Source organism: Eriocheir sinensis, chromosome 8, assembly GCF_024679095.1.
Source record: "Eriocheir sinensis breed Jianghai 21 chromosome 8, ASM2467909v1, whole genome shotgun sequence".
NCBI classification, from domain to species: Eukaryota; Metazoa; Arthropoda; class Malacostraca; order Decapoda; family Varunidae; genus Eriocheir; species Eriocheir sinensis.
The window spans coordinates 16,619,335-16,632,232 of NC_066516.1; the positions used below are offsets into that span (position 1 = coordinate 16,619,335).

At 39.6% G+C, this 12,898-nt stretch overlaps 1 protein-coding gene across 2 annotated transcripts in view; it reads left to right on the forward strand.

Moving 5' to 3' along the window:
- Positions 1-344: 344 nt before the first annotated feature.
- LOC126995608 (ATP-dependent DNA helicase Q1-like) overlaps positions 345-12,898 on the forward strand; it is a 38,302-nt gene continuing 25,748 nt past the window's right edge. For both annotated transcript variants that reach the window (XR_007750504.1, XM_050855311.1), the window contains exons 1-3: positions 345-669; positions 6,280-6,370; positions 9,625-9,795. Coding sequence is in view for 1 of the 2 variants with exons in the window: in XM_050855311.1 (XP_050711268.1) it covers positions 6,325-6,370; positions 9,625-9,795 (217 nt within the window). In the remaining variant the exon portion in view is untranslated. The remainder of the gene's footprint in view (positions 670-6,279; positions 6,371-9,624; positions 9,796-12,898) is intronic.

The following is a 12,898-nucleotide window of genomic DNA, read 5'->3' on the forward strand; positions in this document are numbered from 1 at the left end:
CACTACACAAGGGCCAGTGCGACGGGGATGAGCACCGAGGCTACACGCACCCTAACCTCAATTTTAGCTTTACCTTTATTTATTTTTAAAATGGTTTGATTCTGTTATTATGGCATTTATAAGCTGCCTGTTAATATATATATATATATATATATATATATATATATATATATATATATATATATATATATATATATATATATATATATATATATATATATATATATATATATATATATATATATATATATATATATATATATATATGTGTGTGTGTGTGTGTGTGTGTGTGTGTGTGTGTGTGTGTGTGTGTCGTAACAATGTCTTTTATGATTTAGGTTCGTCGTCGCCCGCGCAAACAGCCAAACATGGAAGGTGGCTCAGGTTGTCGCTGAGCTGAGCTGACAAGCAACTGAAGCAAGGCATTGCAGGCCGTGGTCGCATGACCTAACCAGCCCCCTAAAACATTGAAGAAGTATTCACCGGTTTATCTCAGAATGTTCAAAGATTCAGTTTCTTTATGTTAATTAGGACTGGCACATGAAGGAGGACGACCAACAAACCTCCCCAGTCCCCGGGCACCGCGGGGCGGCGTGTTGATGGGCGGGAGTGTCCGCGGCATTGTTATCACTAGTGGCAGAGTAGACTTGATAATCTACATATTCTCAGGTATTTATCCAGAATTGTACCTAACGCCAACTGGTAGTTGACACCTTGGTGTTTATCTAGTTTTTCACCCATTGCACTATAGAGTGACTTTTCTAATACGTATATCTTGTCATACTCTTCATGTTTCTCTATAACCATTTCCTACAGAAATTGTTAAATGTGGGGTCAAGGCAAAGTCATCCCTGTTAGATGGTTAGGTCTGGTTACTTTAAAACAAAGGGGTAGAGAGGGGGTGAAGCTCACCCCAGTATGAGGTGATATTAGGTTTGATTAGAGTTGTTTAACTATTTTGGATAACTATTTGTGATGTGCTTTGCCATGGGCCTTTTTCAGTATGGTGGTTGATAGTCAAGATGTCAGCTCAACAGGGGCATAGTCCTCCTTTCTCATTATCTTTTGAGGGCTAAGTGCTTATTTTTCCTCATTTCTACATATTGTGAGATTGAAACTTTTATTGGTATTATTCTAGTGTTTGCCCATACTCACCCCTCGCAACCAAAATTGGCTAGGGGGCCATTGAGACTTCGGGGAATGCGGTGGTAAACATGAAATGCATCGCAAATGCATAGTTTTTGAGTTATGAGGGGTTGAAAAATACCCTAGATGTAGGGAAATTCCTTACAATTACTTAGATGTAGGGAAATTTCATACATTCCGGGTTTTCTTTACAACGTACGGAAACCACGCAAGGCAATTATTGAAAATCACTCCGTACCTCGAAAATACGATATTACGCCTCCATATTGTACTTAAGGGCATATTATACATACGGACGATGTGTTTACATGGCGACGCCATTGCAATATGAGCAGTGTTGCCAACGATCTGGTTGGCAATGATACGCTAGGTGAGACCAGGTCCACCGCGCGTGGTTATTTTTTTATTTATTTATTTTTTTTTTTTTGGAACATGCACCTTTACCTAATACTATTTCCGATAATACGCTAGGTTAGCGATGGTACGCTTAATTAGCCATTAGCCCACGCATGTGAGACCAGGTCCATCACGCGTGGTTATTTTTTTTTTTAGAACACGCACCTTTACCTAATACTATTACCAATGGTACGCTTAGTTAGCCATTAGCCCACGCATGTGAGACCAGGTCCACCACGCGTGGTTATTTTTTTTTTAGAACACGCACCTTTAAGATGGGAGGGTCCAGGAGGGGGCGCAGCCCCCCCTTGGATAGCAGGGGGGTCGAGGGGGGCGAAGCCCCATCGTTAGCAGGTCGTAAAGTTCGGTTGGAGTAGTTTAAATATGATCCCCCACAAAAATACCCCAAGTTCACACAGGTCCCCGAAGATCGTTGGGGGAAGGGGATTAATTCGGCTTCTTTACTTTTAAGTACTTTTTTTTTTACTATGATATATGGAGGCGTATTATCGTATTCTGGAGGCGCGGAGTCAATATCCACAATCACCTTGTATACTGGGAATACGAGCCTGTGAAGCAGATTCAAAATCCGGTCAGTAAGGATTCATGTGTTTGAACAGCTCGGGCAAGAGGTTCGAGAGCCTGCACTTCCTGCACAAGCCGCAGTAGTGTTAAAGGCGCGGTGTTGGATGGATCCCGGCTAGCCGGTGGTTTTACTTGTGCCAGTGATAAACAATGAAGATACACTGTGTTTGGTGCCACGGACTCTACTTGGAGGACAGAAACCTTGAGATGAGGTGACAACCTACTAGAGAGAGGGCATGAGTGTGGTGGAGGCGGTTTATGTGAGCACAGATGGCTGTCGGTGCCACAGCAGATGGTGAGGTGAGCATCATTTGGTGGGTTCACAACGCTTCTCTCCCAAAGCAAGCTTGGGGATCCACTGAGTGCGTGGTTTTTGTATGGGAGACACTAAATTCATTGCAAACGCTTATTTTAGTGGTGGTGGGAGGAAAATTTCCCTAAATTTAGGGAATTTCCCTAGATCTAGGGAGTTTTCATCCCCCCCCCACACACACACACACTAAAAAAATACGCGAATGCGACGGATTTCGTGTCCCCCACCCGAAACCCCGCATTCCCACCGGGTCCCCAGGCTTGTATGGGGGGGATGGGGGAGTATGGGCAAACACTAGAATTTTACCCTTTTATTTCCGGGAAGTTTTTATGCATATGCTTTTTTGTTTGTTTTTGTTTTTTTTTTTTTTTGAAAGCACTAGTCTTGGGGAGGGGGGGGAGGTTAAGGGAGTTCAGGAAACTATAAAAAAAAAATTAAAAAATAGCGACTTCTGTAGGGAATATTTACCAAATTAATACAAAAACATCAAACCATCATGAGCCAGACAAAGTTAAAGATTCTTATCAAGAATAATTCTCTCAGCAAGATCTCATATATAGCTTTACTTCTCTAGTTTTACCAGTGCGTCATATAATGCTACATCGACAAGTGATGCAATGAAATGACACGTTCTTCTCCACTACAATGAACCTTAAATCTTAAATGCCTGGAAGTCGGGAGAGCCATAAGACAGGGAATTTGTAGGGCAAAAGCCCACAATGCACTGATGCTGTCTAGCTAAAATGAAGGGATTCAGTCCTACATTTTCAGGGAAATTCATACATCAGGATATAAAGGGAACAAGAAATCATATTGGAAAGAAGTAAAAAACGAAAGAAATGCAGAAAATATCTCCTCAAGTAAAATAAATGAAGTTATGGATGATAATGGAAAGATGCTGAAAGACAGGGAAGCTGTGAAAGAGAGATGGAGAGAATATTTCAAAAACTTAATGAATTTTGAGGATGGACGTCCAGCAGCTGTAACAACAGCAGTTTTGAGTAGAGGTAGAGGAGGAGTATATAAAGAAAGAAGTATAACATATGAAGAAGTAAATCAGGCAGTAAAAAGATTAAAAAATGGAAAGGCAGCAGGAATTGATGGAATCACAGCAGAAATGTTGGAAGTGTGGAGGAGATGAAGTCGTGAAATGGATGGTCAAGATACGTGAAGTAGCATGGGAGGGGGGGGGGGGGGGTGCCAGCAGACTGGACGAAAGCCATCATTGTCCAAGTTTACAAGGGGAAGGGCAGGAGAGGGGAATGTGGGAGCTATAGAGGTATAAGTCTCCTGAGTATACCCGGAAAGATATATGGAAAAGTCATAATAGAGAGGGTGCAAAGACTTACAGAAGAGAAAATCAGTAAAGAACAAGGAGGCTTCAGGAAGGGAAGGGGATGTGTGGATCAGATATTTGCCTTTAGGATGGTAGTAGAAAAAATGATGGCAAAAGGAAAGAAACTATACGCTGCCTTCATGGATTTGGAAAAAGCTTATGACAGAGTCGATTGGATTGCATTGTGGGATGTTTGAAAGATTTATGGTGTGGGAGGAAAACTGCTTAGTGCAATAAAGTCTTTCTATGAGGATGCATCTGCCTGTGTCAAAATTACTGGAGAAACAAGTGAACATTTCGAGATAAAAGTGGGTTTAAGACAAGGGTGCATCACGTCACCATGGTTATTCAATATTTATATGGATGGTGTCATTAGAGTAATGAAGGGCAAAATTGGAGAAGTTGGAGTAAGACTGTTCGATGAGGGAAGGAAGTGGATACTAAATTTGATACTGTTTTCTGATGACACGGTGCTCATTGCAGAAAATGAAAGTGACCTACAAAATTTGGTCAGTGTTTTTGATAGTGTCTGTAATAGGAGAAAGCTGAAAGTAAATGTCAACAAAAGTAAAGTGATGGTTTGTGAGCGAAGTAGAAGTGAGGGTGTAGATTTTGTATACCCATATAGAGTGGGAATTGAATGTGAAAAAGAATGCAAAATAATTTTGAATGGTGAAGAAATGGAGGAGGTCAATGAGTTTAAGTACCTTGGATCAGTTATGTGTAAGCATGGTGGTATGGAGGGAGAGATAAGAGAAAGGGCATTGCAAGGAAGAAGGGTGGTAGGGTCTTTGGGACGAATCATGAATGGCAGAAGTGTGAGCATGGAAGTAAAGAGGGATTTGAGAAATACAATAGTAGTACCAACCCTCACATATGCAAGTGAAACGTGGGCCTGGAATGAAAGTCAGAGGTCTAGAGTGCAGGCAGTGGAAATGAGTTATTTGAGGAGTGCTTGTGGTGTGAGTAGAATGGATGGAATGAGTAATGAAAGTGTGTACGAGCATTTTGGAATGTGTCACAGGGGTGAAGGGAAGAAGTGTGGAGTGGTGGAAGAAGTGAAGCGACAGACCTTAAAGTGGTTTGGCCACATGGAGCGAATGGAGGAGAGTAAGATGACCAGAAGGGTGTATGTGAGTGAGATAGAGGGAGGGAATGCTAGAGGACGACCTCCAGTGAAATGGAGGGATAGGGTGCAAGAGTACGTTGGGGAGAGGGGGGAAAGATCTTTGAGAAACTTTGAGCAGGCAAGGAGAGAGTGTCTGGATAGAGAAAGTTGGAAGCTCTTCAGCTGTGGCCATCCCCTGGTGGGAGCTCTTAGGAGCAGGCGTCAATGAAATGATGATGATGAGGATGTAATGGTGGCCTTATGGGATGGTGTCATTAATACTGGACATCAGTAAGAAATAGTAACTTTGCATTTACAAGTGGGAGAGGATATGTGTAGAATGCATGCAGGAACAGCTATAGCTATAGTGCTGAATATCATATAGCTATGCTCTTTTGTTGTAGCCTACTATTGTAATGTCACTACAGGTTGCTGCTGAGGCTAGGTCATCATGGTGTATACCCAGTAAGGTCAGTGAACCTTATGTAATAAATTCAGAGGTAATGTGGTATGCGTTATTAAACATTAGGGATTTCAGAGTTCAAATATTTGGCTTTAGAGGGTCTTATGTTGACTTCACAATGAGGCGTTTAGTGTTCAAGGGGCGAACAAGCCAGTTACCTAGTTTTAAGCTACAGGCCTTCAAAGTCAAGCATAGCAAAGGCATAATGAAAAACACATATAGCAATATCACCATACATCAGTAGAAAGTTTTCAGCTAGACAAATTCAGTGGAATCAGTGTTTGTGTGAAATTGTGTTAATTATTAAAAACACAAACAAACACATAAGGGTGTTTTTTACTAATGCATGTTTATTATCCGATTTAATCCAAACTCGGCAAATTAAAAGAACATGATGTAACTTACAGCCAGTTTAAATTTAAAATAAAAATTTCCATATTTAGGTGTTTTATGAGTTTTACTAGTCCTCTTCGCCCTTAGAGCCCTGATACAGCCGACTTCATACACTCTGCAGACAGCCAAAAACACGCTGCCCTCACCACCCTTCTACTGGGCCATAGAAACTGATTTTCCATTTTCACGTTCACAGAGAGTTGCACAATGCTTCCATCTAGCGTAAACCGGCAAAACCTCAAAATCCTCCATGTTGGCGTGTTCGCACCTTGAGCTCTAGACGCCTTGTATGTGAAGCTAGCATTTTATGGTGCGGTTTAATTCTTAGTCTCTCACCTTGTCCACGACTATGGAGATTGAGGATGCATGTATTTAGAATGTGGTTTTATGTCCAGTAAAGATAAATTTTCCATAATTTCTAGGCTATTTTCCATGCAGGTGGTTACATTATCATTGTCATTTATTGTGTTTGTTACCAATTTTCAATACAAATTTAGTTTAAAGTTTTGTATGTCACTTCATAAATTTTCTTTCAACAGGTTACTTAATACAGGAGTTTGGTGCAGTCCTCCTTTGCAGCTGCAATGGATGAGTGTGAAGTTCTTGAAGTAAAGACATGCGAATCTCAGGGTAAGTTTAATTTTTTAAATTTGGTAACATTTATTGCATTTTGATATATATATATATATATATATATATATATATATATATATATATATATATATATATATATATATATATATATATATATATATATATATATATATATATATATATATATATATATATATATATATATATATATATATATATATATATATATATATATATATATATATATATATATATATATATATATATATATATATATATATATATATATATATATATATATATATATATAGTACACACACACACACACACACACACACACACACACACACACACACATGGAAGAGGAAGGGTTATGCAGTTAACGGTGCAGGAGGTCAAGGAAAGTTTGAACAAGCTGGATGTAAGAAAGGCGACGGGGCCGGATGGAGTATCAGGGTGGATCTTGAAAGAATGTAGTGAGCAACTTGCAGAGAAACTGCACTCTATAATGAGCACCTCCCTGAGTGAAGGAACGGTACCACAAGATTGGAAGAGAGCAAACATAGTACCAATTTTTAAGGGAGGCAAGAGAGAGGATCCATTAAACTACAGACCGGTATCACTCACTAGTGTGGTTGCGAAGATATGCGAGAGGATGGTTAAAAACAGGTGGTCGGATTTCTTAGAAAGTGAGAAAATTATCTCGGATTGCCAGTTTGGATTCAGGAGAGAGAGATCTTGCGTCACCAACTTGTGTTATTGCTCAAGGGTTACAGATTTAATACAAGAGAGAAAAGGCTGGGCGGATGGAGAGTACCTGAATTTGAAAAAGACATTCGACAAAGTACCGCACAGAAGACTAATTTGGAAAATTAAAAATAGGGTGGAGTGGGTGATGGACTGATTAAGTGGCTGGATGACCTCCTAACTAATGGAGAAATGAGGACGATAATCAGGGACAGGGTTTGCAACTGGTGCCCTGTGATTAGTGGAGTCCCGCAAGGTTCGGTGTTGGCACCAGTAATGTTTGCTGTTTATATAAATGATATGGAGGAGGGAATGTCCAGCTATGTGAGTTTGTTTGCATATGATGCAAAGCTATTGAGACGAGTAAATAATGTGAAGGACTGTGAGGCATTGCAGAGGGACCTGGATAGAATATGTTAGTGGAGTGGTACATGGCAGATGGAGTTCAACCTTGGGAAATGTAAAAAAAAATGGAGTTTGGTAGGAGTAGTAGATGTGAATATGATGAGATCGGAAGTGAGGTAATATGCAGAGGAGTGGAGGAAAAAGATTTGGGAGTGACTGTCTCAGAGAACATGTCACTGGACAAACACATCGACATGGTAACGGGACAAACTCTGAATTTGCTGAGGAACATAAGGACGGCATTTGTGTACTTAGAAGAGGAGATGATGAAGAAAATAATAGTTACAATGATAAGGCCAAGGTTGGAGTATGCAGCAGTGGTCTGGTCTCCTCACGAAAAGAAGAACATAAGGAAGCTGGAAAGAGTGCAGAGAGTGGCAGCTAAGATTGTACCAGAACTTAGAGATCAGACTTATGAGGAGAGACTCAATAGCATGGGGCTCTCAACCCTAGAGAGAAGAAGAGAAAGAGGAGACCTGATAGCGGTGTACAGGGTCGCGAGCAGAGTGGAGCATTTGGACAGAGAGGACCTGTGTGTGTGGAACGAGAGAGAAACGCGAGGACATGGAAAGAGTTTGAGGGTGACCACGTGTAGGAGAGATGTTAAAAAGTTTAGCTTCCCAAATGGAAGCACTGACCTATGGAATAGACTGGAGGAGGAGGTGGTTTGTGCAGGAAACATTCATGATTTTAAGGAAAAATTGGATAAGAGTGGATATGGAGACGGGACAGCGCGAGCGTGGCTCTTTTCCCGTATGTCACAACTAGGTAAATACAACTAGGTACACACATACACACACACAAATGCTTGCATGCACATACCTATGCACACATATACTGCTCTGATAGCTCAGTTGGTTAAAGCTCTATTCTGCCAGGCTTCATGGCCAGGCAGGCACAGGCTCAAACCCCACTCAGGCTGGGGGGTTTCTGCTGACAAGGAGTGGTTACTCTCCCTCCTTGAGCAGGGGGATGGGGAGTGGGGGGTGAGGTCTCAGCAGTTCCCAGAGATCGATTATAATGAGCCTTGCTCTTGTCAGGAGGATACTTGCTGGCGATGGCGAGTCCAGCTCGTGATCAGGCTGTGTTGAATGACACACACACACACACACACACCATTAGAAGAAATGCATAAAAAACTAGAAAGAATACAAAGGATGGCAACAAAAATGGTTCCAGAGCTGGAGGGATTGACATATGAAGAAAGATTAAAGGAAATGGACCTACCAACACTAGAACAAAGAAGAGAAAGGGGAGACATAATACAAATTTATAAATTATTGAGTAAGATGGAAGAAGTAGATACTGAGGAGCTACTACTAAAAGAAGGAATAAACACTAGGAACACAAGAGGACACAGTAAAAAATTGAGGAAAGGAAGATGCTTGAGAAACATAAAGAAATAGAGCTTCCTGCAAAGAAATATAGAGGTTTGGAACAGACTAAGTGAGGATGTAGTAACGGCGAAGAGTGTGCAAAGCTTTAAGGAGAAGTTGGACAAATACAGATACGGAGACGGGACCACACAAGCGTAAGCCCAGGCCCTGTAAAACTACAACTAGGTAAATACACACACACACACACACGGGAGGGTACTCACTGGCGATTGCGGGTCCAACTTGTGATCAGGCTGTGTTGAATTTCACACACACACATACACACACACACACACACACACACACACACACACACACACTTATATCAGTCATAGAAAACTAATTTAAGAAAGAAAATTATGTATATACAATTGGATTTAAATTATTATAAGAGAGCAATTCAGACTATGGATTGAATATGATGATGTTACTTCAGCAGTAAAAAGAAATGCATTTTAAACTTGAATGCATTAAGATTTTCTGCATTGCATATTTCACCTTTAAATGGCAGAGAATTTCAGGCACAGATAGCTCTTGGGGCAGAACCTCTGGAACTAGAAAGTACATCTCAAATTTTGTGCTAAGGAATACCTAGTTCTTACTCACCACAGGTTCAAGGGTTAATAAGTTAGAGATGAGCTTTGAGGTTACGTGCAGTTTGACATACACCCCTAACTTTACTTTGCCTTATGTTCCAGTTCTCATTATCAGAAGGCTGGCACACCAATTTTGCCACTTTATTAATTGGTTTCTCTCACCCAGATCCTGTCACTAACCTGAAGAAAGTGGAGTTGGAGATTAAGAAGGTGACACAGGAGATCCAGGCTCTTCAAGGTCGCAAGCAGCAGCTCATTTCCAAAAGAGACAAACTCAAGGATGCCATTCAACAAGATAAATCTGCTCACCTTGCTCAGAAGAACTGGGATAGGGAAGGTGATGTTATGAATAGTTTCTTTTTTTGAGTGTGAGACAGTATCAATTGACAGACAGGCTAAATTTTGTGGAAGATATTTAATAACTGATTCCATTTATACCAGCAATGAGCTTCTGGAGAAAATAGTTTAATAAATACATATGAATTACATATGAATACGTATGAATTTTATAGATAAGAATAAAATATTGTATTCCATCTCAATCATTCAATATCTCAGACATTTTCACCCTCATGGAAACTTTACCGAGTTCCATGGACATTAACTTCTTCCATCAGCATCAGCACCTTTTGTTTTGTAAGTGTATAACTTACCTATGTCCCAATTCTGCTTCAAATTCCAGCCCTTCAAATGTTGGCTGTTCTGTAAATGCTGTGTTGAAACTGTTATTTATTATTTTATTCCTTTCTTTTTCACCCTCGTATTATTTCCAGCAATATGCAATCTACTATCACTTTAATCACTTTACTTTATACTTACCTTATCCCATTTCTTATTTCATTCAATCCTCACTCCTCACATTTATTGTATCATACTTTATCCCTTTTGAACTTATTTTATCTAGGTGTGTGTGTGTATTTACCTATATGTAGTCTGCCGGACCTGAGCTAAGCTCTATAGTCCCATCTCCATATCTACATTCATCCAGCCTTTCCTTCATTTGTTGAACACTGCTTGCTTCCACTACCTCTTCCCCCTAGCTGTTCCATGTGTTAACACTTTATGTGGAAAACTATACTTTTTCAAGTCACTCAAACAGATTCCTTTATTAAGTTTTTTTTCATGTCCTCTCAGCCCCTGCGTTCTCGCAGTTGAGAAGAGATCATCTCTATCCACCTCATCAAACTTATTTACCAGCTTGTACAGCGTGATCAGATTTCCTCTCTCCCTTCTTTGTTCCAGTGCCGTCAAGTCCATCTCCTTCAATCTGTCTTCATATTCAAGAGTTCTGGGACCATTTTAGTTGCAATTCTCTGTATCCTTTCCAACTTTCTGATATCCTTCTTTTTGTGAGGCGACTGCAAAAAGGCTCATATAACTTTTTATACCCTTCGGCATATTTATATATATTATGAACATTATTGGTGCCAGAACTGAGCCTTGAGGAACTCCATTCTCTATTCTCCTCCAATTTGATTTCTCTTCTCTAATCACCGTCCTTATTTCTCTTCCTGTTAAGTAATCCTTCATCCACTCGATAACCTTTCCACCCATTCCTTCCCACTGCTGTAGTTTCCAGATTAATCTTTTGTGCGGAACCTTGTCAAAAGCTTTTCAAATCGAGGTATACACAATCAGCCCATCCTTCTCTCTCTTGCACCACGTCTATTGCTCTTGAATAGAAACATAGTTAGTTGATGACACACAATTTCCCTTTTCTAAATCCAAACTGTCCCTTATTTATCATGTTTTCCTTTTCTAAATGTTCAACCCATTGTATTTTATTATACTTTAACAAATCTTGCACATTACACTTGTCAAAGAGACTGGTCAATAATTTAGTGGTTCAGTTTTATCTCCACTTTTATAAACTGGTATAATGTTGACTCTCTTCCATTCTAAGGGCATTTTTCCTGTATTTATAGTGTGTTATTATGTCATAAAGTGGCTCCAATAATTCATTTCTACACTTTTAGCACTTGTCCCGAGATTTCATCCAGTTTCATAGCCTTCCTTCCATCTAAGGTTTTCATCAGCTGTATCAGTTCCCCTTTCTCAACCTTTACATGATTTAGTTTCCCTTCATTGCAATTTTCGAGACCCCAGTCAAAGTCGGTTTCTTTCGTAAATACATCATAAAAAATTTATTTAATATTTTTGCAATTTCTTTGTCCTTTTCGTAGAATACATTTTTTTCTTTTAGCCTTTCCACTCCTTCATTTCTTTTTAACTTTCCGTTTACGAATTTATAAAACATTTTTGGTTCTTCTTTATATTTAAAAACTATTCTTCTTTCATATTTAGCTTCCTCCTCTCTCCTTATTTTCACATACTCATTTCTTGCTTTTTTATGTTTGTCCCTGTTGTTGTCATTTGGTCTTTTCTTTAAATTCCTCCATGCCTTATTTCTATTTCTTCTTGCTGTTTCACACCTCCATCCATACCATGTTTTCTCTCCTTTAGTTTTTACTGTGTAGTATGGAACATAGATCTCCATTCCTCTGTTGTAAATATTCATAAAAAAGTCATATTTCTCTTGAATATTAGTACTCCTCTTCATATCAGTCCAGTCTACCCCACCGAAGAAAGTCTTGAGTCCAACGTAATCTGTCTTAGCGTAGTTTTTCCTTTTTTTCCTTATAAGCCTCATCTCGATATTCATATCCTTCCAAAGTTTTCATCTCCAAAAGTTCATGGTCGCTCTTTCCTAAGGGGCACTCATGACTGACTCCTTTATCTAACTCCACATTTTTTGTGAAAATTAGGTCAAGTCTTGATGGTTCGTCATCCCCTCTCAGCCTTGTCTATCCTTGCACCCACTGCGTCATCAGGTTATCTGTTACCAGCTTCAATAGTTTACTTCCCAAAGTATTTTCACCACCCTCCATTGCATAATCTTCCCATTTCACCTCTTTGCAATTGAAATCTCCTGTTAATATTATTTTTTCATTATTTTTTATTTCGTCTGTCAGTGCCTATGTTGTATCTTCCAGCATAACGTTATATCTTACTTCATTCCAACTTTTGGTTTTAGGGGGGACATAGGCTGTTATTATGTTATTCTTCTCTCCACCTTTTACCAGTACCTGCACAGCCATCACCTCTGCACTGTCATTTCCATATCTCACTTCAGTCATTTTCAAGTTTTGTTTTGTCATTATCATCACTCGTCCTCCCTTTCCTTCTTTCCTATTTTTTCTCCAAATGTTGTACTTGGTCTTTCCCTCCAGCACAAGTTCCAGTTCTTTTACAAGTTTCGTTTCAACTATACATATAATATCGTGATCACTCTCCCTTAAATAATCAGTTAGTTCAATTTTCTTTGATACAAGACCATCTATGTTTGTGTATGCAATCTTTGAACCTTTCTTCCCTTCTCCCTTTCTTTCCCCTACTTCTATCAACACCCTTACTCCCTCTTTTCACCTCCTATCCACCAC